The following is a 27,885-nucleotide window of genomic DNA, read 5'->3' on the forward strand; positions in this document are numbered from 1 at the left end:
AGTACTTTAGTACAGTCAATAACTTACATAGAGCACCTTTAACATGAACTAATAATGAACTGCTTATACACTACCGTTCAAAAGTTTGGGATCGGTAACATTTTTAATGTTTTATAAAGAAGTTTCGTCTGCTCACCAAGGCTGCATTTATTTAATTAAAAATACAGCAGTAATTACTGCAGTGTACAACAAGTGTCTCACAGAGTAACGTTATAACATAATTTTCAACACTCTCAAATGTATCTAATATGATAAACAGAGCTGCGTTACCTCATACTCGTGACCGGAAAAGTGAAAGCGGCGCCGGCGACTGTGGCATATTAAAAGTTCCGCTGCTCGCGGCGTGTTGTGCAATCGCTCCGGCGGCCTCGTTCAGCTTCATACTACAGTAACATTAATAAAACATTCATCTATGAATATGATTTCTTCCTGAGTTCTATCCCGATCCTCCGGCTGTGATGTGAAGACCACATGTTCCAAGTTTCTGCGCACAACTTGCCGTCATCAAGCTACGCCTTTGTTTTGAATAGGCTTTTAGCGACCTCTAGCAGACAGAAATCTTGCACCTTTAAGCAAATTACACTGAAATTTAAAAAAAATAATAATAATAATTCAAAACTAAAAAACAAGGTCAGAGAGAGGGCTGCAAGCTAAATTATGACTCGGGTGTGAAAACTTTATGGTAAATAATTTTTTAAGCAATGTGTTTAGCCTCCCAGGGTCTATTCTTCGCTTTGCCTGGCAGTGTGTGGGACAGTCGTGTAGGCTCAGGCTGTGATGTATATTGAGCCCTGAAGCCGTGATTATATTGCTGCAGCATTTAGGAACTGCTTGGTTTGGTGCCTGGTGTGATTTTAGTTAAGGAAAGTTTTGTTTTATCTGGAATCTATAATAAGATGTGTGGTTTACCTCAGTGACCAACTCTTTACATTTAATTAGTGCAGCTATTCAGTGCTATAATTTAATGTTTGTTAGTCTCTCTCAGAGGGATTGGCTATGTGAGGTATTAGGAACCACTAACTCCCAGTGGATTTTTTTTTTTTCCTCCTACTACTGCCTTTCCAGACCTTACACATGTCAAGAAGCGTCTAAGTGCTCTAACCATTGGAGGTAGGCTTTAATGATGAGAAGTTCTGTGCCTCTTGGTATATAGCTTTGTTTTAGTAGTGGCAAGTAGTTGTAGCTGCTTTTTGTGTGTATTTTGCAGTGCTAGTTAGCTTTGTGGCCACTTTGGTTTATTGCATTTTATATTTTTAAGAATTTGTAGAATTTAAAAATAAAATCCTAAATGTTCTTTGGTATCTAAGAATGGCAGCAGTAACTAATGTTTAAATACATAAAAAAAGTCTTTCTGAAAATAGATGTATTATATCAGTTAATTAGAATAAAGAGAACATAAAAATTCTACAGAAGCTTTACTTATCCTTGTTTTGAGCAATTTGTTGAATAGTGTGTACATTTTTTTTCCAGGATTCTTTAAAGAAAAGTTCAAAAGAACAGCATTTAATTTGAAACAGATTTTTTTTAAAGCTGCTGTCCGCGATTTTTGGCCCTTTAGCCGTTAATAAACAGAACTGCACGCGTCTTGAGGAGGAACATTCTAGCCGGAGCTACTTTTCTCCGTGTATGTCTATGGCGAGTCACGCAGTTACTGTGATACTCTGCAGCGAGTCCTACCAGTCCAGTCTGAAATAGTCCAAATATAAACACTTATTATAAGTGTACCATAATGATTCAGGATAAGACAAAAACACGGTTTGGAAAATGGATTCATGTTGTATATTCTCATTATATAATTTTTGTAAATTTTTAACATAAAAAAAGTTGCGGACTGCAGCTTTAAATAAAAGACAATATAAAAGTCTTTACTGTCACTTTTGATCAATTTAATGCATCCTTGTTGAATAAAAGTATTACTTTGTATACTGAGAACTAGTGTAGTCTAAATAGATAGACGCTTGAGCCACACCGTTTAAACTTATTGTTTGGCATTTTAGTATGCTTTTTGTTACATTTATAGTCAAATAAGGTTTAGCCTTTTGGTGATAGTAGTGATGATACTTATGTATTAATGTAATGACAAAATGTACATTTTCTGTTTTTGCTGTTGTGTTTTTGTTGATATATTGGTCAAATCAAATATATGAATGCTTAAAAGTGTGTTGCATTGGAGAGCTTAACTGCTTTAGAGATACTAAATGTATATCTCTATTTTTACCTTGCTTTACAGAGTCTGAATTTCACTTTGCTGAAATTTCTCAAACCTGTAATTGGGAAAAGGGTAATTGATTTGCTCTAAACAGCTGTCCAAAAAAAAAAAAAGAAAAACAGTAAGAGTGATTTATCAATGCCTGTTTTGCATAGCATTGTGTTAGCAGCATTTCAATTAGCCAAAAATTCACAGAAATCTTGATTCCATGGTCTGTGACATGAGTGTGTTTGCCAGCACAGTCTGTGTTTATGCTGGTGCTATGGTGAATGGCTCAGTAGTCTACATGAATACTGTCATACTTCTGTAATGTCCAGAATCCCATACAGCATGTTAAGAACTATATGGTAACTGCTGTTCCATATTTAAACAGGGAAACATGGCACTCAGAAATGTACACAGAGATTACTTTTCCCTTAGTTTTATGTTTTAGCTTCATTGTTTTTAATAGAAATTTTGAATAGATTTTGATTAGTAAATATTGCCAAATTATACACCAAAAGACACAAAGACTAAAACTAAAATGTTTGGATAATGATGGTAGGACATTATGCCAGTCATGTTAAAAGGAAAATTTTATTTTTTTAAGCTTATTGTCTTTGTACATCATTTATATAATGTTGAATACCACAAACTGCAATTTCAACTAATCCCTCAGTTTATAAAACAAAGAAATTTGTTTATAGTAGTATGCTTTCCTACCAAACAAATGGTTTGAGGGTTTAAAATCTGAAACTGTTATTTTTGTTTGAGGAGTTTTAATTATTCATTTAAAAAAAAAAAAAAAACGTTTGAAAAGATCTAAATTTGGGGCGAATATAAAAATAACCTATAATATTCCTTTTAATGTTTTGAGATTTAAAAGATCATAGTCATAAAAGATGCTGTTCAAAAATACTAGGATACATTAATTTCTTAATTGGATGGGATGTGTATGTGGACATTGTGTTTGTAGTTAAGAATGCTTCTGCTCAAGGTCTGGCTTTTTGGAGAGGTTATTTTTGTGCAAAGTGCGTTTTGGTGGCTTTGATGTCCTCTAGCTTCAGATGTGGTGAAGGGAAGCTTTATGTGACGATTAATGAAGTCTACATGTTTAATTTGGATGCTCTTGTAAAATCCCCAACACAACAACAGACACACAACTACACTTTTCTATTCACACATGCACACACACACCCCTAGAAACTAGTGATGCACCGAAATGAAAATTCTAGGCTGAAACGGCAACAGAAAATTACATTTTTATTCATTTATTTATTTTAAATTATTTTAAAATATTTTTTGTGTATAATTGTTAATTTTAGACTTTTTAATTAATTTCATGAATTTTAATTAAATTAAAATGTTCTAAAAATGAAAATAGTTTGAATAATCAAATGATTAATTACATTTATTTAATAATCAACACTCAAATAAAACTGAGTTTAACGAAAAATTAAATTGCACACAAGGCAGATTTGCATCAACTTTTTTTTATAATGGAACTGTTTCTACTCCCAGTTTGTTGGTGAATTATAAACATTTAAATGATGGCTGTAATAATTTGTTTTAAAGACTGATTTATTCAAAAATATTGAAATTAAATAATGAAAGCTAACAGCTTAAGTAAAAATATAATGAATATGTAATAAAGTGCATGTATTTGGCAAAGTGCTAGCCTGACGTGGTCATACTCAATTCTAGTCAGAATATGAGTCTGATACTGCTCCATTGGGCTTTGATTATAGGGGCGTATTTCAACCGATCCAGGAAAGACCTCAATTGGATAGACTTACAACCAATCAGAGCTACAGAGTAAGTGACGTATGTTGAGCGATGCATAGTTGTCAACAGAACTCTTCTTAGCGACCATCGGGGCCAGCTGATAAATCAAACTTTTGCCGAATCCCGTAGGAAGGACGGCAAAGACATCTTTTCCATCGGCAAATGCCTTGATTGCGGTCCTCTGTTCCTCTTTTAAAATTAATGCGCTGTCAATATCTTCTATAACGGACGCGATGGCGGAATTTACACATCTCAGTTCTTCAACAGCCATCATTGTTGTAAACTAATTGACCTTTTGCAAAGACTCGTCCCCCTTAGTTACTGTTGCTTTGTCCGACAAGCCGTGGCGCTGTCACGCCACACGGAGTGGAAAATACATCGCGGAGCAAAGAAGAAACTGACAACACATTGACAGACGAGACAGAGCAGGTTACTTATGATATTAAACAAAGTCCCAGCTTTCAAACTGTGTAGTTATTAAAAAAATTCAAACAATAAAAACCGTTTTGTGGCTCTTTAATGTGTTGTGACCATGATCGTGACAGATTGCTGTAGCGCCTCAGCTCAAGAGGCTCGTGAACCGATCATCTCTTCCTACTAGTCCATTTATAGCATCAAATAAACATGAATGAACATGAGAATGAATGTTGTTTCAAACGCGGAAAGACGTCAATATGCACAATTTTTCAAGTTTAACTCCACCGATGATAATCTTCTAACTCCTGACTGCTTTGTTGGACAAAATGGCGGATGCGGCGTTCTGATTGGTTAGAACGCTTGTCAATCAAACTCCCCAAGCGCTCTTTGATGACGTGGGTGGTTACGTAACCGCAGATAGCCTGTCCATCATCGATTAAAGCCCGCCCTGGCAATTTGATTGGCTCGGCCTTCTGGGAGCCGAGCATAATTACTCCACAATGGATCGAGTCCAGACCGAACTTCCTGTCCAAAAAATGTTGTGGGCGGGGTTCGGGCTGGCACCCAGGCTAGCAAAGTGCTCCTCCCTAGAGTTTTTTTTTTTTTTTTTTCTAGCTAACTAACAAGATATGTACATTAAATGGCTTTCCTGAGGTAAATGAAATGTTACAGGACGTATTGTTTGCGAGCTGTTACATTGATGTCTTTTTGCCGTTGAAACGCTGATTAAGAGATTACATAAGACATAATATATTAAAATCGTTCTATATCTTTCAACATACCATCTGATGTTCATGCTTCTGCTGCTTGAACTAAATTGGCAAAATTTAGTTGAGACTTTGTTTCATATTAAAAGTAACAAAGCTGTTGCGACTGCACAAAATAGATGCTGAACAGTCAAAATGCACCAGCAGAGAAGCTCTAATTGAACATCGCATTTTTGGTCAATGATTTCAGCTCTTCAAAACTGTTTTGCCCCAAAAAATGTTGTTTCGGCCGAAATTTTTGTTAACCAAAATTTTGGTGCATCCCTACTAGAAACAAGTTCATTCTCTCTCCCTGCGCTCACCCTCTCTTTCTTCCTCTCTCTGTCTATCTTGCTCTCATTAGTGCTCTTATTAACACTTTGATCTATAGGTTAATCTCTCTCTTTAACATATACACTCAAATGCATTGAGGTGCATGGCTGTCTCTTTTTGCACATCCAAAATTATACACTGCGTTCCAAATTATTATGCAAGTGACACATCAGTAAGATTTCAGTAGAATAAACATTCAGATTTTAGTTTTTCTAAGAAAATGTTTGTTTATTTATCCATGTCTTTTTAGATAACTGGTATCAATCTCAGACAAAATAATTTGCCAAACCCTACTTAAGGAGGTTGTTCCACATTATTAAGCAAGTCACAGTTATCATGCCATATGGGAGGAAGAAAGATCTTTCTAAAGATGAAAAGCATGAAATGGTGCAATGTTGTGCAAAAGGCATGAAAACAACTAATATTTGTGAGTGATTTAGAGAACAGCAGAACTCGGTCAGATAAAGACTTATTAATGAAAGTTCCTGTCAAAAAAAAATAATTGTATTAAAAGGGCAGCTATAAAAAAAAAAGCCAGTGTTGAGCAGCAAACAGGTATTTGAAGCTGCTGGTGTCTCTGGAGTTTCAAGATGCTCTCCATGCAGGCTGGCAGTTGTGCATAAAGATGCATTTCAGCCACTCCAAACCAAACCTCACAAAGAGAAACATTTACAGTGGGTTTAGAAATACATGAAGACTTATTTTTAAATAGTTTTATTCACTGACTAATGCCGTACTACAATGGATGGTCTAAATGGATGGATTTCTGGATGGTTGGTGAATGGCCACCTTGTCCAACAAGACTGCGATGTCAGCAAGGAGTTAAAACTGTTTGAAAATGTATTTCTACACCCACTGTAAATGTTTCTTTTTGTTAGGTTTGGTTAGTGGTGTCTAAAATGCATCTTTAAGCACAACTGCCAACCTGCATGGAGAGCTTCTTGAAACTCCAGAGACACCAGCAGCTTCAAATACCTGTTTGCTGCTCAACACAGGCTTTTTTATAGCTGCCCTTTTAATACAATAATTTTTTTTTGACAGGAACTTTCATTAATAAGTCTTTATCTGACCGAGTTCTGCTGTGCTCTAATCACTCACAAATCTTATGATAATTCGGTTATCTCCATTCAGTTTCACAACTATTGGATACATCTATACTGATGCTGTCTAACCCAGTCACTAACTATAGTACATGACTGTAGCTTTCAGCCAGGAGAAGATGTCGTCAGGTTGCGTCCAACTTTCACAGGGTGTTTCAACCATGAACCACAACACCCTCCAGTTGGCGGGTCGGCAGTGGTGGCCAATCACTACCCACCTCCTCCTGGCCCCCAGCTCAACTCCTCCCTCCTACTCCAGAGCCAGCAAGATGCTCTTTCTGCTGCCTCACTCAACCTACGAACAGCTGTCTTCCTCTCCCTACCTTCTAAGCCCAGAGCTGTGAGTGTCTTCCACACAGACTGTGCCGGGAAGCCCCTACACCCGACCTCAACTGGGAATAGCCAGGTCTGCCACCCTTTGGCCCTACACTGCTCTACGAGGTCCTGATACTTGGTGGCTTTCCGCTCATAGGCCTGGAGCGGCATTTAATTGACAAAGCCGTAGTTCACGGAGAAGCCACGCAAAATCGCGTTCAGTATCGAAGATGAATCGACTTCGATACTGAACCCGATTTTGCGTGGCTTATCAGTGATCTACGGCTTTGTCTATTAAATGCCGCTCCATTTGAAAGCAGGTGATGGCAATTTAGAGGTAATCAGGGAACCGGCTTTACTGACGAAATGCGCGTGAGAATCGCATGCAATATACCGCCCAGCCCTACTCCTCGGACCATAAGACCATGTCTGGCCTCAGCTGTGTTTGTAGACTAGTTTCCTTCCCAGGTCCACCCTCATCTCCCAGGCTTGTGCTGCTAGCAAGAGGCTCTTCTTAGTCTTCTTGGGGGCTGGTGGTTTCTCCCCTTCTCTGACGAACTGAATAGATGTTGCCGGCCTTGTACTGGTCTGGTGCTTTTTCTGCCTCTCCCGCTCCAAGATGTCACCCAGTGCACTGAGAACCTTGTCATGGCGCCACCTGTATCTTCCTTGTCTAAGAGCTGTTTTGCATCCTGCCAGTATGTGCGCCATTGTTCCCCTCCCTCCGCATAGCCTACACAATGGGTCCTCCCTCATTCCCCATCTGTGGAGGTTTGTTGGTAACGGAAGGGTGTCATACACTGAACAGAGCAGGAAGGAGATACGAAAGGGCTCCAGTCTCCAGAGTAAGTAGGGTTTCCATAGACTTAAGTAGACCTGGCAAATTATTTTGTCTGAGATTGATACCAGTTATCTAAAAAGACATGGATAAATAAACAAACAAACATTTAGATTTTAGTTTTTCTAAGAAAATGTATATTCTACTGAAATCTTACTGATTTGTCACTTGCATAATAATTTGGAACGCAGTGTAAACACAGACAGGTCAGTTTCCATGTCTGCTGATCTATCAGTATCCCTGAACAGCCTAATGCATGTCATGTTTAATTTTTTGTTGGTGCGGTATGTGCCTCAGTATTTTGTTAATTTATAAAATTAACTTGCATGCCCAAATATACTAAGCATTCAAAGAAACAATAAGTGTTTTAATATTCAAAAACTAAAATGTTCTGTCAGTTTGTTAACTTGCATGTTGTGGTTTTTGAATTAGTAGTGCTGCTGTGGATTATACAGAATCTGTGACCAGGGTATGTTTCTGACAGGTTTTGTGAGATTCACCCTCAAATGTTTTTTAAAACTTGTGCTGTAAATAATAATATATAAAACTTTGATAAATATTTGATATCCAATTTTTTTAAAAGAACATCCCTGTGTAAAGATATTTAATCATTTAATTCTTACTGTAAAGTAATACAGTAGTTGATGTTTATTAATTCTAGATATATTAACTGGATAACTGCATCTTTTGCTATAAGTATATACTTGAGTGTATACAATAAAACGGTGTATGAAATAGTTTTTGACTTCCACACCATTTAATGCAATGATACTATTAACACCAATATTATATTGACAATGATAATGATGTTAACCCATTTTTTCCTTCTTTTTTTGAACCCCCAAAATTTCCATCTCTCTACTCACCAATTTTTAAACCACCTTTCTTTTGTGTCTTATTTTCTCTTGTTCTTTCTTCTTTTCCATCCATTAACTAACCACTTCATACTTCACGTCCTATTTATTTTGTCTGCTTTGCTGTTGTTATAATTATAACATGAATCATGCTATTGGCTGGTGCTTTTTGTTGTGCTTCCGTAACACTTCCGATCCACCATGTATCTGGTTATGCATGGCATCACTGTCATCTTCATATTTACCCCATCCCACACTAACTCACTGTTTTGTTTTGTTTTGTTTTTCTCTCTCTCTCTCTGTCTGTCTTTTTTTCTTTTCTTGTTTCACTGTTTCTATCATTTATCTCATTCCCTATCTCTACATCTGGACTTCTCTTCCTTTTGCTTTACTTTATTCCCCTCCATCCTTTCTTCACACTCATTGGCATCCATGCTGGCCTTTTGTTTCTTCTCTTTTCTGTTGACCCTGTCCCCCTCCCTTTCCACCTTGCCCTTCTCTCTGGGTTGGGTTGGACATGTTGTGTATTTGGCTGTCAGGTTTCTATGGGTTGGAAGAGTCTGATCTAGATAAAGTATTCCGATTGCCCACCACCACCTTTATTGGGGGTAACGAGAGCGCTCTGCCCCTCAGGGAGATCATCCGCCGCTTGGAGGTTAGTGAGGACCCCCCCCCCATTTCATTTTAAATCCTATTACAGCTTTGAACAAAATTTCAAACCAAGTGTACTCAAATGCAGTTTTTAGTTGGTTCTCCTCAAGTTCACACCGATGTCCTATCACAATGCATTATTATTTTAAGTGTTTTATAGTTGTACTATGTTTTATTCCAAACTGAAAGAAAATACTACAATTTACTTGTTGCTAAAATGTTGTGTTTCTCAGATGGCATATTGCCAACACATAGGGGTTGAGTTCATGTTCATCAATGACCTGGACCAGTGTCAGTGGATCAGACAAAAGTTTGAGAGGCCTGGAGTCATGCAGTTCAGCCTCGAGGAGAAGCGGACACTACTGGCTCGCATGGTTCGCTCCACCAGGTACACACACACTCATAAAGGCCAAATGTATTGGGAACACATTATGGGAATACATGCATTAAACCTCTCAGAATGTTTGCATCGGTCTGAACAGACACATTAACAGCTGTTCATTCAAAATAAAATGATTAGCGCACCGAATCTTCGCACCAAACATTTGCCTTGGTGTGACTATTCTTTTCTTCCCTACTGCAAACAGTGCTATTTCTGCCATCTCTCTCTGTGAACTTGAGTGTGGCAAAAAAAAAAGAAAAAAGAAGTGAAACTCCATATATACTTGCTTCTCAGACATGAGAAATATAACTATAGAAAGTGAAATGTCTACTTTTAAATGGAAAACAAATATTCTTTGGTTATGTAATCCGTATAAGACGTTCATATAGGTGCATCCACGACTGTGGAGATGACGAGTCCGCATCGTCAACTTCATCACTGCAGCCGAAAATACAGCAAACACTAGTTTATCAGTTCATTATTAAAATGTTAAAGCAGTCTTCTTGCTGTTTTTCTACTAAGTTATGTTACTTCCACTTGCTTAACCAACACAAAATAGTTGTCATTTTAAAGCTAAGGAGCTGTTTACACAACACTGTTTTCAACTAAAAATATAACAAATTGAATGCCTTTTGAGAACCAGTACAAAAGAACAATTAGTTTATGAATAGGACATCACTAGTTAAAGAGATTTCTTGATATTTTGAAGAATGTCGGTAACCAAACCGGTGTCGGTAACCAAACCATTGACTTCCTTAGTATTTTTTTCCATACTGGTTATTTTCTGTAATGGGTTTAGTTACCCATATACTTCAAAATATCTTCTTTTGTGTTCTTAAGGGTGTGTAAATGATGACTGAATTATCCCTTTAAGATAAAAAAAGAAAGATGGTGTCTTTAAGTTGTGGTTGGTGGTCAGTTTGTGACAGTTTTGACATTTTTCACTTTTGATGTAATTTCTAGCAAGAAATTACTATTATAGTAATTAAATATTTGTTTAGTTTTCACCAAGACTCCCTCTAGTTTGCTGTAGAACATTAAACCGTTATGCTGCCAGTTTCGTGATGTACCTCGTGCACAAACTCTACCTACAAAGTCATTCCCTGGTAGGGCAGCGAGACAACAAGTCAGCTGCCTACGTTTTCTGATGCAGCCAATGCATAGATCACAGAGTGACATGACATGCTGCTTGGCTAAAGCTATAGGACTTCTGACGCAGTGTTTTCTATCATCATTTGAAAGTTCAACCAATGAAAACTAGATCACAGGTGTGGTCGGTGTGTATATAGGGTAGGGAGATGTTTAGAGACCAATTGGACACTGTTTTACAGCTAGAGCATGCTTGGATTGGTTTGATCGCTCAGATTGATTGGTCTTGACTTACCGTGCACCATAGAATAGGAGCACACAGCTGAAAGCTGAAACAATGCTGGAAGATCATCACTCATCAACCAGGATCTTATTACTTGTTTATTCTATGTACTTATATTGTGCCGTTTACACGAGTAACTAGTTCTTATATTCTGAAAAAATTACTTGTTTGGAGGGTTTTTTGGACCCTTGGTTAATTATGTTTCAGAATAAAAGGCTAACCTGCCTAATCTATTGCATGGCTTCAAGACATTAATACACTTAAAATACGTAACTACGGCAAGCTCACTTCATTTTTTTTATCGTGTGTCTGCTGCACGTGATTTGCGCATGAGAATTACACACTCTAATAATGACCAGTTATCCACTCCAATAATCCACCAGTTAGTTTTATCAGTTAAATTGTTAACGACAGTCGATCATGGATTAATCGTTAGTATCCCTAGTTGTCATTTGATATTGCTGCAATCTCATGTGTGTGACAGGTTATCCTGGCTTCGTGCCAATAAACGCATCATCAGAGAACAGATGTTACTGCAAGATGTAGGATGTTGTTGAAACCCATATTTGATGTTTACTGCAACTCTGTAATATATTGCACATGCTGATTTCTGCAGGTTTGAGGAGTTCCTGCAGAGGAAATGGTCATCTGAGAAGCGCTTTGGACTGGAGGGCTGTGAGAGTCTGATTCCTGCGCTCAAAACCATCATTGATAAATCCAGCCAGAATGGAGTAGACGCTGTCATCATGGGCATGCCTCACAGGTAGAGGAAGAGATGCAAATGTTTGGAGGGGGAAAAGGGAAAATAACTATTACAGTGGCTACATGCTGTTATAGTGATTCATAGAATCAATTACAAACTCTTTTTCTGTCTGTCTCTGTAGAGGGCGCCTGAATGTGCTTGCCAATGTGATCCGTAAGGAACTGGAGCAGATTTTCTGTCAGTTTGACTCTAAATTGGAAGCTGCTGATGAGGTCAGTGACATTTTTGTCTATATATACTTTGTTGGATCCTCAACTTATTTCATATTTCATCAGACATACTTGTTTATGTTTATATATATATATATATATATATATATATATATATATATATATATATATATATATATATATATATATATATATATATATATATATATATATATATATATATAATATATAAGGGCTGTCAATTAAAAATTTTAATCTAATTAATTACATAATCTTGTGATTAATTAATCTAAATTAATCGAATACGTAATTTTTGCTGTCAAAATATTAAATATTTCAATTCAAATGAATCAATGCAGGGTTTTTCCTGGGTCAAAAATGGTCTTCAGTGGTGACAGACATGGTCATCCACACAAACAGTAAAAAGTGCCCTACCCACGTGATCTGCGATCCCGATACTGACAGTAAAGTACCCGTCACTGTAATTCTTTCTTGCCCTCTTTGCAAAAAAAAAAAATTTGAAAAAATGTGTAAAAGTGATTTTTTAGCTTTGTAAGAGAAGATGCTTTTTTGCTAAACCTTTGTCTATGGTGTGGACCGATCAGTTGTTGTCATGATTCATTAAAATGAATCTGTTCAAATGAGTCAATAGGTCCCGACGGAGGTGAAAACAGAATAATATGAGGAATTCGCCCTTAATAAAATTGCATTATACCACCTGCCTACTCGCTTCCAGGACTGAGTGGGCTAGAGAGGGTTCTGTCACATCCAGACTATAGAAACGTACAAAAGTGTGCGGAGAAGACCAGCTGGCTTCCGCGCAAATTTCTTGAATAGAGATGCCTCTAAACAGAGCCAAGGAAGTAGCCATGCCTCTAGTAGAGTGTGCTCGTAGTCCTATTGGGGGCTCTAAATTCGCATTATTGTAACATAATACGATAGCCTCCACCACCCAGTGAGAAAGGCGTTGACGGGAGATAGGCTTTCCTTTTATAAGAGTCAGCCCACGAAACAAACAGCTGATTGCTCTTACGAAGTGTGCGGGTTCTCTGAACATACATATGCAGAGTACGAACTGGACATTAACTGTGTAACCTCTCCTCCTCTGGGGATGCAAAGGGTGGTAGATGAAAAGCTAGCAGGTCCACTGATTGAACTGCACCAGCGTGATCAAACGCTTTGGGTACAAACGCAGGGTTAGTTCTAAAAGTGACTTTCTGAACACCCGGAGCGAACATCATACATGAGGATTGAACTGATAAAGCATGTAGTTCACTCACCCTCTTTGCTGTAGTGAGAGCAAGTAACAGAGCCGTCTTTAAAGCGAGTAGCCTCAAGGCAATTTTATCAATGGGCTTGAAAGGGGCTTTTGAGAGCACGTTCAGAACCACGGACAAGTCCCAGGGTGGGACCAGCGGTTTCAACACTGGGTGTAACCGACGTGCCCCTCTCATAAATCGACAGACGAGAGGGTGCTGGCCAATCGTACCTGAGTTAAGACCCACATGACATGCCGAGATAGCGGACAGATAAACCTTAACCGTAGAAAAGGCTCTGCCCTTATCTAGAAGGTCCTGTAAAAAACCCAGCACATCCGAAACTGAACATAAGAAAAGAACTATGTTCCTATCTGCTCACCAACCCTCAAACACCCTCCATTTGAGATTATATAAAGAACGCGTTGAGGCAGCCCTCGCATTCTGAATAGTCTCAATCACTTTCGGAGGTAGCCCAGCTGCATTCAGATTTAGCCTCTCACGGGCCAGGCCCAGAGAGCTAGTTTCTGAGGGGAGGGGTGAAATATTTCCCCCCGTGAGAGGAGATCCCTGTGCGCTGGCAACGGCCATGGCTGGTCATAGAGCAGTTGCGCAATCTCCGCAACCCAAAGTCTCCCCGGCCAGTATGGCGCGATCAGAATCATTACATGTTTGCGTTCCCGAACCCTCCGTAGTCTCGGCTCGATCAGGCTCAACGGTGGGAACGCGTAAAGTAACACGTCTGGCCACTCGTGGGCTAGTGCATCCACACCCAACGGTGCATCGTTGCCGACCAGAGAGAAGAACAGGGGACATTGCGCGTCTTCGCGCGATGCGAAGATATCTACAGCGGCCTGGCCGAATCTCTGCCACACCATAAGCATAACTTGGGGGTGGAGTCTCCACTCCCCATACAGAGGATTCCCTCTAGACAGTAGATCTGCTCCCCTGTTCATTATTCCTGAAACATGCGTTGCGTGTAATGACAGGAGGGTCCTGCTGCTCCACATAATCAGGTCTTTCGCTAACAAGTGAAGCTTGTGAGAACACACTCCTCCCTGTCAATTTATGTAGCCTACCACCGTTGTATTGTCTGTCCTGACCAATACATGATGATTCTTGAGAAAATGCACAAACTGTCTCAGAGCTAGTAACACTGTCAGTAGTTCTAGAAAATGTATGTGCTTCTCTCTCAGTGCAGGAGACCAAACTCCCCTCAATGTTCTGCCCTCGAACACCGCCCCCCCAGCCCGTGATAGATGCATCTGTTGTCACCACTTTCCTCAATATAACAGGGCCCAGAGAGCATCGTGTCCAGAGAAAAGACGGGGCTCTCCAATGACAGAGCGCTCATGCATTCTGGTGAGACACGCACTCTGCGGCTGAGATGGCTCGTGGAGCGAATGCCCTGTGACACTGTCCAGTTCTGAAAATCCCTCATTTGCAGCAGTACCAGGGGAACCACTGACACTGTTGAGGCCATCAGACCCAGTAGTCGAAGACACATTCCGAAAGAGACTAAACTCCCTCGTTGAAAGAGGGAGAGGCAGCTGAGAAATGTCTTGATGCGTTCCTCTGACAGAAATGCTCGAAACATCACTGAATTTCAACCTGAGACCCAAGTAGACTATTTCCTGTGAAGAAATTAGACAACTCTTCGTCTGGTTTATATTGAAACCTAATCTCTCCAGATGTGTTACTAGTGTGTGTGTATCGCTCTCTGCTTGCCGCTGGGACGGCGCACAGATGAGAAGATCATCCAGATACGATGAAACTCTGACTCCTCCGTTCCTTAACGGTGTCAGAGCTGCTTCCACACATTTGGTGAATACCCTGGGCGCTAAAGCAAGGCCAAAGGGGATCTTCATGTACTCGTATGCTTTGCCCTGATAAGCGAACCTCAGATATTTCCTGTGAGCAGGAAAAATATCTATGTGAAAATATGCATCCTGGAGGTCCACTGAGGTGAACCAATCCCCTTGACGAATACTTTGACACAAAGTTCTGAGCAAAAGCATTTTGAATTTGTATTTTCTGAGGTGTTTGTTGAGGACCCGTAAATCTAAAATGGGACAGAGCTCTCTGCTCGTTCTGTCCGTCAGCACAGCAGTCATCTCCCTCCTTCATTTTACAGTCGCGCTCCAGGTTCAAAGGTCAATACGGAATGGATTAATCTGCAATTTTGATTAATTAATCTGAGAAAAAATAATGCGATATTATTTTGACAGCCCTAAAATAAATATATATATATATATATATATATATATATATATATATATATAATATAATATAATATAATATAATAAAATATATGAGCAATATCACACGAGTACTACTCGTGTGATATTGCGTTTATACAACAGTTCGACGGCACAAGTGTGTAAATAAATAAGAACAACAACGGAGTGTCTTTAAAACCCTCTTTTGTGCAGCACTACTTCCTTCCGCCACGGATTCAAATCTCAATTTGACAGTTGAACCAAGCCTCCGTTACTAACTCTAAAACGTCACTTTAGAACTAGTAACGAAGGAACGTTGAGTCGCTTCATTGAAACACATAGAATTTTCTACAGTATTAGAGAGAGAGAGAGAGAGAGAGAAGGCTATTACCTGTGTCTGGTATATTGCATTACATTCATTCTTCAAGTCGATGTCCATAATATTACATCCTTTATACAAGTCCGTTTGAATGTCCGCTGAGGTAAGCGATCTTTGTATTTGTTCTTTTTTTTAGCTTTGGGAATTTTCCATCCATAAGATAACACCACAGCGCTAAAACAACTTCCTTTGCAAAAGTTCCTTTCAATTTAAAAGTCTCTTGTGACTCACTTCTCCTGTAAAGCGTTGCCGCCATCTAATGGCGTATTAATGTAATGTTCACTCAATCCATATTACTTAATGGACATATTTATATAAAATAATATTTATTGAACAACATATAAGCACAATTGTACAGTTCAGTCAAACATAAAGCACTAGTTATTAAAAAAAAAATAGGTCACCATTTACGCTGGTATGTGGGTTTTACAAATATTTAACGAATGAAAAGGATTTTAAAGAGCTTGTGACAAAACCTCCTAACTCCATCGGATCCTCAAACTGTCAATCAAGCCTCATTAATCCGCCTCACCTCTGAATGAAGTGCGCACGCAGTTTGGACATCTCCTCTGTGCAATGCAAAGGTAAATAAAGATCTGATGTTTGAAAAAAAAGAAATGTAAAGCGTTTTCTTTACTCAAAAGACATATGTTTATACGTATTTGAAGCGGAGAAGAGTCTGATATGTCCCGTATAGTTGTAGCCAATGTGCTATATAAGGATGTAACGTAACGTTTATTACTATCAAATTTAATATAGCACAATTCGACTTGCTCTAATAGATATAAAATAATAGATTAATAAGACCAAAGATTGCCCGTTCTATGTACTCAAATTGAATTATGTCCCTTGTTTAACCACTATAAGAGCCAGCGGCAAATCCCCGAGGCACTGGCCGACATGAAGCTGTTCTCGGCGGTTACAGAAGCACTGAACGGCCACTGACGCACTCGAGCTCGCATCTCCGAAAACGTCAAAACAAATTGTAAAATGGGCTCTGTTATTAAATATGAGTCACATATTTCAGGTCTAAACAACTACATTCTCGCCTAAAAACACTATTAAAACTACAGTTCGTGGTACAAGAAGTAGTATTTGTAAAAATTACGGTTGATTTAATCGGCCGCCATGACGATCACTTCAAGCGGAGTGATACAAACGGTGAAAAGGCAGTAGGAGTGCTGTTATCACTGAAATATCGCATGGCTATCAGCCAATCAGATTCGAGAACCAGACAGAACTGTTGTATAAATATATATAATATAAAATATATATATGTGTGTGTTTGTTCTGATGATTGTGTTGGTACCTGTAACAGGGTTCAGGAGATGTCAAGTACCACTTGGGCATGTACCACAGGAGGATAAATCGTGTGACTGACAGGAATATTACATTGTCATTGGTGGCCAACCCTTCCCATCTAGAAGCGGTGAACCCGGTGGTGCAGGGCAAGACTAAGGCAGATCAGTTCTATTGTGGAGACACAGATGGCAATCGGGTGAGATTCAAACTAGGGCATCAAATACTGTCATGCATTACTATTCACAAGTTTGGGGTAGATTATTCTCTTATGCACCCAAGGCTGCATTTATTTAATCAAAAATACAGTAAAATATCATTACATGCCGCTGTCGCCTTTGGCTTGCTTAGTTGGGGACACTTGACATTTAACTTGACATTTGATATATTCACAGTACTTTGATCTGCCTGCATTGACACTATTCTTTTAGAGCTGCTTTGCAGCCAAAATTATATACCAGTTATCACTGTAAAGCTGCTTTGACACAATTTGCATTGTAAAAAGCCCTATATAAATAAAGGTGACTTGACTTGATTACAAATTGAAATATATCTATTTTTTTTAATTTTCAACATCCATTACTTAATCCTTCAGAAATCATTCTAATATGCTGATTTGATGTTCAACAGGCATTTGTCAGGGGAGGGGAGGGTGGCTAATATGACATTGTGTACAAAACAGTAATGAATCTTTCAAAAGTTGGACAATTCCTGTTTATTTTTATGTATATGCTGTCAGACGGCCATAACGCGTTGCTGCGGGTTTGCATCTTGCGTCTTTTTTCAGAAATGATCAATGTACAATTTCTATACCTCTGTGTGTGGAAGTGATAATCATTCTTTTATGTTAAATACAGACTTCATTATAAACACAACAACAAATGAAAAAAATCATAATCTATTTTTTATTTTTGTGATTTATTTTTCTTAGTATATCCCATTAACAGGTCCTTGAGTAGATACTTGTGTTCATACATATAATTTTTTACAGTTACAGTACAATTAATGAAGCAGGTTGTCTAAATAAGCATATCCGTGCCATCATCTAACACTCAGTAAAAATTAATCTTTAAAAACACTAATAATTTAATAACACTGTAAACTTTAGCCAATATCTAAATTAATATCTATTTTTCATACTGTACATTGCAATGCCTAAATTCACTTGTAGATCTTATACAATTGATTTTAGTATTTTATTTTAAGCAGAATTTTAATATCCATACATCCTTAGTACCTTTTAAGATTGTAAATGGATCAGTTATGGCTCAGATTTTTTTTGAATGATATGCCCTGATTCGAACCAACTGCTGTGTTTTTGTATTAGGTGATGTCCATTCTGCTCCATGGTGATGCTGCATTCGCAGGTCAGGGCATTGTCTATGAAACCTTTCATCTGAGTGATCTGCCCTCCTACACCACACATGGCACTGTGCATGTGGTTGTCAACAACCAGGTATTTGTGCACAAACAAAACTATGCATGATGTACCGTTCCCTACCAGATGTCCTCTTACTACCCCTCTGCATCTTTCTCAGATTGGTTTCACCACAGATCCTCGTATGGCACGTTCCTCTCCGTATCCCACTGATGTTGCCCGTGTGGTCAATGCCCCCATATTCCACGTCAATGCAGATGATCCTGAAGCTGTGATGTACGTTTGCAATGTGGCTGCAGAGTGGAGAGCCACCTTCCACAAAGATGTGGTGGTAGACCTGGTGAGAGAACGTGTTTTTTTGTGTCTTTTATATACACTTTTATAATTTATTGTGATGTTTTGGGAGTTTGTGACATTGGTAAGGCAAATGACTTCTTTTCTTTAGGTATGTTATCGCCGTAACGGCCACAACGAGATGGATGAGCCGATGTTCACCCAGCCACTGATGTACAAACAGATCAAGAAGCAGAAAGGAGTTCTTCAGAAATATGCTGAGAAGCTCATTGCCGAAGGTGCCGTATCACGTCAAGAGTATGAGGTCAGTCAATCCTGCCCAGATCCTATTAGCTGCCTAGTATCTTCAGCTGTCTTTATAGTGTGTTTCTCACCTCTGTCCATAGGAAGAGATTTCCAAATATGACAAAATCTGTGAGGAAGCTCATGCTCGCTCAAAGGATGAGAAGATTCTCCACATCAAGCACTGGCTAGACTCCCCCTGGCCAGGTGTGTGTGAACATGTATATTATTGAATTAAAAAGAATTATATCCTTCAATTATGAAGTCAAGATAAAAATACATAAGTAAATAAAACACAAATGGATGATTCATTCACAATAAGATCTATAACATACAAATAGGTTAGTTGAATTTCCATTTTATCTCAAATTAAAGTGATTTATTAAACCTAAAAAAAAAATCTTTACACATTTTTCTCTGGGTGCGTCTTGCTGTGGCCATCTGAAAGTGGGCAGTTCAGAAAAGCTGCAATATGTATCAGACTTTATGATGATAGTCCAAAAAAAAAAAAAAAAAAAAAGCATTTTGTGTCTGCTTCATTTATTGGTGGATCTTACAGTACATTCATTGTGTTTGGTGTGCAGGTTTTTTTACTCTGGATGGCCAGCCCAAGAGTATGAGCTGCCCATCCACTGGTCTGCCAGAGGAGGATCTGACCCACATTGGTCAAGTGGCGTCATCAGTACCCGTAGAGGATTTCACAATTCATGGAGGTACACTAGACATACAAAATAATATGTAAATATGTACACATTTCATGTTCTGTTACAAACCCGATTCCAAAAAAGTTGGGACACTGTACAAATTGTGAATAAAAAAGGAATGCACTCATTTACAAATCTCATAAACTAATATTTTATTCACAATAGAATATAGATAAACATATCAGATGTTGAAAGTGAGACATTTTGAAATGTCATGCCAAATATTGGCTCATTTTGGATTTCATGAGAGCTACACATTCCAAAAAAGTTGGGACAGGTAGCAATAAGAGGATAGAAAAGTTAAATGTACATATAAGGAACCAATTTGCAACTTATTAGGTCAATTGGCATCATGATTGGGTATAAAAAGAGCCTCTCAGAGTGGCAGTGTCTCTCAGAAGTCAAGATCGGCAGAGGATCACCAATTCCCCTAATGCTGTGGCGAAAAATAGTGGAGCAATATCAGAAAGAAGTTTCTCAGAGAAAAATTGCAAAGAGTTTGAAGTTATCATCATCTACAGTGCATAATATCATCCAAAGATTTAGAGAATCTGGAACAAACTCTGTGAGTAAGGGTCAAGGCCGGAAAACCATACTGGATGCCCATGATCTTCGGGCCCTCAGACGGCACTGCATCACATACAGGAATGCTACTGTTATGGAAATCACAACATGGGCTCAGGAATACTTCCAGAAAACATTGATCCAGATCCAGAGGCGCAGGCATTTTCTCTGGGCCAAGGCTCATTTAAAATGGACTATGGCAAAGTGGAAAACTGTTCTGTGGTCAGACGAATCAAAATTTGAAGTTCTTTTTGGAAAACTGGGACGCCATGTCATCCGGACTAAAGAGGACAAGGACAACCCAAGCGCTCAGTTCAGAAGCCTGCATCTCTGATGGTATTGGGGTTGCATAAGTGTGTGTGGCATGGGCAGCTTACACATCTGGAAAGGCACCATCAATGCTGAAAGGTATATCCTTCTAGAACAACATATGCTCCAATCCAGACGTCGTCTCTTTCAGGGAAGACCTTGCATTTTCCAACATGACAATGCCAGACCACATACTGCATCAATTACAACATCATGGCTGCATAGAAGGATCCGGTTACTGAAAAATGGCCAGCCTGCAGTCCAGATCTTTCACCCATAGAAAACATTTGGCGCATCATAAAGAGGAAGATGCAACAAAGAAGACCTAAGACAGTTGAGCTACTAGAAGCCTGTATTAGACAAGAATGGGACAACATTCCTATTCCTAAACTTGAGCAACTTGTCTCCTCAGTCCCCAGACGTTTGCAGACTGTTACAAAAAGAAGAGGGGATGCCACACAGTGGTAAACATGGCCTAGTCCCAACTTTTTTGAGATGTGTTGATGCCATGAAATTTAAAATCAACTTATTTTTCCCTTAAAATTATACATTTTCTCAGTTTAAACATTTGATATGTCATCTATGTTATATTCTGAATGAAATATTGAAATTTGAAACTTCCACATCATTGCATTCTGTTTTTATTCACAATTTGTACAGTGTCCCAACTTTTTTGGAATCGGGTTTGTACAATAATGCTCATCTTCCCTTTGTGTACAGGTCTGAGTCGTATTCTGAAGGGCCGTGGTGACATGATCAAGAACAGGATGGTGGACTGGGCTCTGGGAGAGTACATGGCCTTTGGCTCTCTGCTCAAGGAGGGCATCCATGTGCGTCTCAGTGGCCAAGATGTGGAGAGAGGAACCTTCAGGTATAAACAACATTCATAATCATTCAATATTCAATTTTCAAAATCATTCAAAATGTCAGAATTACCAGAAAAATGTAATTATTAAATTTAGTTGGGTAGTAACTGTACATTTTTCTGTTTGATAAACTTTTGTTTTAGCATTATTTTGGATTCCAACTCAGTGTAGGAGGTTACTGACCTGTTGTTTGTTGCATTTCCAGTCACCGTCATCATGTTCTCCATGATCAAAATGTGGACAAGAGGATTTGCATCCCCATGAACCACATATCCCCTAACCAAGCCCCGTACACTGTCTGCAACAGCTCTCTGTCTGAGTATGGAGTTCTAGGTATTCAGACACTCAGAGTGCATGTTAAATTATCTCTGCATTTAAATGAAAGGTTGAGGATGCTCATAGAAACTTGTTTTCTTTCATTCTGTGTGACTTTTTCTTAGGCTTTGAGTTGGGCTTTGCCATGGCCAGTCCCAATGCTCTGGTTCTGTGGGAGGCCCAGTTTGGAGACTTCCATAACACAGCTCAGTGTATAATAGACCAGTTCATCTGCCCTGGCCAAGCTAAATGGGTCCGCCAGAATGGCATTGTCTTACTGCTGCCACATGGCATGGAGGGGATGGTATGGCTATATTACCCACAATTCATATCTCCATGCTCCACTTTTGCACACACTCACCTGTGTGAGCTGGCTGTAAAGGATTTGAAGATTTTCTTTCATTTTGTTCCTTCACAGGGTCCAGAGCACTCGTCTGCCCGTCCAGAGCGCTTCCTGCAGATGTGCAATGACGACCCCGACTTTAACCCTGTAAGACTGGCTACCTAACATGTCTATAAACATTCATATGGTGTTGGTATAAGCAAAGATTTCATAGCCGTTCCCAGAGAGAATATATCGATATGTACCTTTAATTTCGACTGCAGAAAATCACTGATGACTTTGAGGTGCGTCAGCTGTATGACTGCAACTGGATTGTCGTAAACTGTTCAAATCCTGCCAACTATTTCCATGTGATGAGGAGGCAGATCCTTCTTCCTTTCAGGAAACCTGTGAGTTCAGCTGTCTGAGAGCATCTGAAAGTTCAATAGTTAAAAATTCTAATCATTCATTTAAACACCAATAATGCATTTGATGAACTGATTTATTTATTTATTTTTAGCTTATTATCTTCACCCCCAAATCTCTGCTGCGTCATCCGGAGGCAAAGTCTAGCTTTGACCAGATGCTACCAGGTCAGAAACTGTTTCTTTCTCACTGTCGATTTTAGGGGGAAGATTTTAGAGAGAACAGTTGTGCCACTTTGGGTTGATGGCTTAAACACATGAGAAGGAAAGTTTTCATTAGTGGTCTGCCAATATGGATTTTTTTTTTTTATAAGTGATATCTTGGAGAGCAGAGTGGCCAATGGCCAATAGGAAAGCCTATATATCATGCTAATTTAAAGAGTCTATATAAAGTTTGTAATTTCCACAATTAAATTTCTATTTATTTTACATAATATTTAATTAATTAATTAAGAAGTAAATCATTTAAAAAGTAACTAGATAAAAATAAACCTGTAAAATAAACAAATTTATTCTGTAGATAGCAACTTGATTCTGTAAACCTATTATTAAAAAGGATTCCTTATTCTGCACTCAGTAAACTGATAATTCTGTGCGCACTAGGATTCATTAGGGCTGTCAACGTTAACTCATGTGATTAATTCAAAATTCTTAACGTGTTGAAATAATAAAATGCAAATAAACACGCAAAATTTCATCATTAACGTAATTTACTTCATGCAGTAGATGATCTTGGGAGTCAGGAGTTTATTACACTGAGCATCTGTAATGGTGCAAGCACATGTAACCCTGTAGGTGAAAAATTTTATTCTTACCCTTTAACCAAATTTTGCTTCTCTGTTTGCGATCAGATCGTTTAGAGCCACTGAACTCAAAAGCCACCTGGAAAATAAAAAAAAATCTAAAATGTTTAAGATTTAAACATTTTGGAACAGACGCATTTTTGCTGAATTTCTCCATGGAATCTTAAGAAACCTAAAATTCATCTGGGTTTAGCAAGAAACCAAAAATCAAAAACTCATCCGAATGAATATCAGCAACAATTTCTTGACATAAGAGAAACATTCCCACAGCAGACCCCAGTATATAGAGATGGATCTAAATCTGGAAATCAAGTGGCAGCAGCTTTTGCAACTAATCAACTATGTCAGGGTACACATATCCCTAACCAGAGTTCAATCTTCACTGCAGAGGCAAATGCTCTATTATTGGCATTGGAGTTCATTGAAACTTTTCACAACAGAATTTTTTAATAATAACTGATTCAAAATCATGTTTTGAAGCATTGGAATCTATAAAAAGTGATCACCCAACCACTGTTAAGATTTTATTGTCATCTCTTGAATCACAGCATTTTATTATTATTTTCTTCTGGGTACCTGGCCGCTCAGGAATCTCTGGTAATGAGCAAGCAGACAATGTTGCCAAAGAAGCATTATCAAAAGAACCAGTAAAATGTTCTATACCCTTTACAGGCCTGAAAACAGCTTTAAATACATACACTAAAAACAAAAGGCAATTGGAATGGGATCAGTGCTTAACAAATTACAAGAATTAAATCTGGATGTTGGAACAAAACATATATTCCCCTTTAATACTCGCTGGCAAGTCATAATGGAGAAAAGAGAGCATCTCCCGCACTTAGATATAACAGTAGTACAGGGGAAGCTAAAGGAGGGTTCAGAACAGGGCCATTTGATTGTCAATAAAGGTTGTTGGAGTGTCTGTATTGGATGTGAGATCTCTCCTGTTATCATTCTAATAAACGTCATTATGCATGCGTGTCTCTACAGGCACTTATTTCCAGCGTGTGATCCCAGATGATGGACTCGCAGCTCAAAACCCCTCAGAGGTCAAGCGCATTGTCTTCTGTACAGGAAAAATCTATTATGAGCTTACACGTGAACGCAAAGCACGTAACATGGAGAACTCTGTGGCTATCACTCGCATTGAGCAGGTACCGACGTATTCAGTAGAAACTCAACAATCCTTGCTTGGGTTCTCTCAGTAATGGCCTATATATATTGTAAACGGTGGACTGATTCATGCTTTTGCTCTTCCCCAGCTCTCTCCTTTCCCATTTGACCTGGTGAAGGCAGAGACTGACAAATATCCCAATGCTGACCTAGTCTGGTGTCAAGAGGAGCATAAGAACCAGGGATACTATGACTACGTCAAGCCCCGCATGCGCACCACCATCAATCGTGCCAAGCCTGTCTGGTAAACTCTCGTCTTCTCATAGAGAGCTGTGACACTGCAGGTACTCTCACAGATTCTCACAAATCCTCACTCTGTCTTTCTGTGCACAGGTATGCTGGCCGTGAGCCTGCCGCTGCCCCGGCCACTGGCAACAAGAACACCCATCTTCTGGAGCTGAAGCGTTTCCTCGACACTGCCTTTAACCTGGACGCCTTCAAAGACCACATCTAAATCTGTCCTCCAATCAACAAAGAAAACAAAAACTCACAAACACCCCATTCATCCCGGCAACCAAATACACTACACCAAACCATTTTATTCATCCCATAAATAATAGTAATACAGTTTATCCTGTGTTCAGTATCATGTATCCACAATTTTCAGTTCAGTCTTTTTTACCCTTGTTGCCCAGTTCAACAATACCAAAATATAATAAACCACAGAAAATAAATTCATGTAGGGTTGTCATGAATTCTGTATGCTACTTGCATCCCAACTTTCAATGGCTATATGGCTTTAATTTGTATGTTTGTGTTTTCTTTTGTTTTTTATTTTGTTAGAATGAGAATTTTGGCACATACATTTGCCGTATTTCATTGGTGGACAAGATTGTAAAGTAAGTGGCAAAAATGACACTTTATCTGTACCTTTGCACTGTTTTCTGGCAAGAAGAAAAAAACAGTTGGTTCTCTCAAGTGGGTGTTGCAGTTGTATGATTGTATTTATGTAAAAATTACTTTATTCAGGGGAGGAAAGGCTTGATGTCAAAATCAGGACATTGTGGAAAATTCTTTGCGGCACATTTACATGTACAGTATGTGCCTCTGTTCTCGTCCAGTATCATCTATAGATTGCATTGTATACTCTGCACACTTGGCTAATCATTGATGCAGCCTGATGCAGACAAAAATCCATTCATAACCATCCTAGCCATATGATAACTTGTGCCATACAGCCCAACCCAGCAGCAGGAACATTTAATATGGCAAGACAGACATAATTACACCTGTTTGCGGTCACTCTTTTAAATAGAAACCGGTTACATCTTTTTGGCTTTTTCAAAAAGAAAGCAAATTATTTTATTTATTTTGTTTTTTGAGGAATCAGATTGTTCTTGTAACGGGTTAGCTTCATACAATAAACTCATAATCTTCTCAAATTCCTGAAGTTATTCATTTATTACTAGTTACAAAAACTGGATTGTGTGTTATGCAAGATGGCATGAACTTTTTTTGAGGATGACACAACACATGCTAATGGAGTCTAGATCAGTGGATCTCAACCAGGGGGCAAGAACCCACTAGGGGGCCTCAGCCTTTTAATATTGTGTTGGACAGTGGGGGGCTTTAAATTCAAAAAGGATGAAGAAGGCTGTTCTAGATCCATGGTTTCACCGAACAAGATTTATTATGTTTTTATTTATTAATATTAACCTTTATGAAACCTTTTTTTTTTTTTTTTAACAAATGTAGTTTATTAGTGTTAACTCCACATTTGTGCAGTTTTTGGAGGATTTGTTATTTTTTAAATTTATATAAAAAAACATTTTTAAATATGGGTTTTTATACAAAAACAGCTTTAAAAAGTAAAACAATTATCACTTTAACCAGTAGATGGCTGCAGAGCTCCACTGTTTAACAGTTTTTCCAGTTGGATTCATATCTACATATTATAAAATCACAATTATAACAATAAAAATTACTTTTTGTCAAAGTTTAGCATTTTTTTTTGTACTGAAAAAAAAATCTGTTTTTCAATAATTACATTATAATTAGAATCAAACCTGAACAAGATGTTACAAAGAGAAAAGTTGGAGTCTTTAGAGTTTATTATTTGTTTCAAACATCTGCTTTTCATATAATTCTACTAATTTAATCTACACTTCAGTTACTAAATAAACAACAGAAATGGACATATATTACATACTGAGTACAAATACACGACGTGAACATCAAAACGCAATGAACGGAACAGCAATAACAAATGAGCAGATAAAGCGTGGATTCTGTGTGTGTGTGTGTGTGCGTGTGAGCATGATCATTTTGCATTGTGGATGTTTTAATGTGCCACTTCATTTCTGTCTATGTGTGTTCTGCATTGTTTCTGATTTTGAGGATGAATTTTGTCCATTTTCTAATGATTGCGACTTTTTTTTTTTCCACACTAACGTGAAAACATATCATCCCAATTTATTTTTTTATTTGTAGATCTTGAAAGTGTTGACAACTGTACAAAGTCTCATTTTTGTCCCATTTGGACAAAGACAAACGTTTTTTATTATTATTTCAGCAAATGTCATTTTGGGTCAAAAAGACCCCGAACAGCACCCAAGGGTTAACTAAAATCAATGACAAAATACTCTCTGTCTCTAAGTTTTGTGAATTTAGTATTTTTTTCATGTTATTACATTGTTTAGAGTATAAGAAAAAAAAATGGAGAAAAATATTTTATTCATAAGTTATGCTATGTCCTCTGTAGTGGACACCAGGACTCAATTTTTAAAATAAATAAAAATTCATGAATAAGGAAAAACAATGGGATTTTTTTTTAAATACATTTTTAGGTTTCAGTATTTTCTATACCAAACTTTGTACAAAGATGATTATAAGCGGGTTTTCCCATTATATACAATGTAACTGTATATATGCTCCTAAATTGTGGAATTCATTACCCCTTACACTTTGTAATATATCATCTTTGTCTACCTTCAAGACTCAGCTAAAAACATCTATTTAATATGTATTTTGGATAATGTGGCTATATGCTGCCTTATGTGGCTTTTATTGTTTATGTGGGTGTGCAAATGTATTCTATAGCACAATGTAAAGTGACCTTGAGCTATGGAAAGGCATTATATAAATAAAACTAGATCTTCTTGTAACTAAATAACTTGCATATTGTGTTCTTGGGGTGACATGTAGTGAAAAAAGTATAATAATGTGAGTAATAATTGGCAAGATTATCATAATATCTAATATTTCATAGGACTATTGATATATAATTTATTTCCCTATTCACTTGTGTCTCCCAAAAGTCCTGGTGTCCTCTACAGTGGACATGTATGAAGCTGACGTCCTGTTTTGTGACAAAGTCATATTTTGATTTGAAACCCCAAAACGTTTTCCTGATATGTTGAAGTGTTAAATTTGATCACTAAATT

General features: G+C 38.1%; 1 protein-coding gene across 5 annotated transcripts in view; it reads left to right on the top strand.

Moving 5' to 3' along the window:
- Positions 1-27,557, top strand: part of ogdha (oxoglutarate dehydrogenase a) — a 57,256-nt gene extending 29,699 nt beyond the window's left edge. For 2 of the 5 annotated variants that reach the window (XM_067395307.1, XM_067395311.1), the window contains 21 exons: positions 1,066-1,110; positions 2,231-2,281; positions 9,116-9,231; positions 9,461-9,615; positions 11,598-11,744; positions 11,866-11,956; positions 17,087-17,266; positions 18,395-18,523; positions 18,606-18,785; positions 18,891-19,043; positions 19,126-19,228; positions 19,606-19,734; positions 21,319-21,469; positions 21,670-21,797; positions 21,905-22,083; positions 22,198-22,269; positions 22,386-22,511; positions 22,622-22,694; positions 24,320-24,483; positions 24,592-24,746; positions 24,836-27,557. In XM_067395307.1, the coding sequence (XP_067251408.1) occupies positions 1,066-1,110; positions 2,231-2,281; positions 9,116-9,231; positions 9,461-9,615; positions 11,598-11,744; positions 11,866-11,956; positions 17,087-17,266; positions 18,395-18,523; positions 18,606-18,785; positions 18,891-19,043; positions 19,126-19,228; positions 19,606-19,734; positions 21,319-21,469; positions 21,670-21,797; positions 21,905-22,083; positions 22,198-22,269; positions 22,386-22,511; positions 22,622-22,694; positions 24,320-24,483; positions 24,592-24,746; positions 24,836-24,956 (2,648 nt within the window). In that variant the 3' untranslated portion in view covers positions 24,957-27,557. The remainder of the gene's footprint in view (positions 1-1,065; positions 1,111-2,230; positions 2,282-9,115; positions 9,232-9,460; positions 9,616-11,597; positions 11,745-11,865; positions 11,957-17,086; positions 17,267-18,394; positions 18,524-18,605; positions 18,786-18,890; positions 19,044-19,125; positions 19,229-19,605; positions 19,735-21,318; positions 21,470-21,669; positions 21,798-21,904; positions 22,084-22,197; positions 22,270-22,385; positions 22,512-22,621; positions 22,695-24,319; positions 24,484-24,591; positions 24,747-24,835) is intronic. The other 3 variants (XM_067395310.1, XM_067395308.1, XM_067395312.1) reach the window with 2 other exon arrangements.
- Positions 27,558-27,885: the final 328 nt, after the last annotated feature.

The sequence above is a fragment of the Chanodichthys erythropterus genome, chromosome 9 (assembly GCF_024489055.1).
Source record: "Chanodichthys erythropterus isolate Z2021 chromosome 9, ASM2448905v1, whole genome shotgun sequence".
Classification (NCBI taxonomy): domain Eukaryota; kingdom Metazoa; phylum Chordata; class Actinopteri; order Cypriniformes; family Xenocyprididae; genus Chanodichthys; species Chanodichthys erythropterus.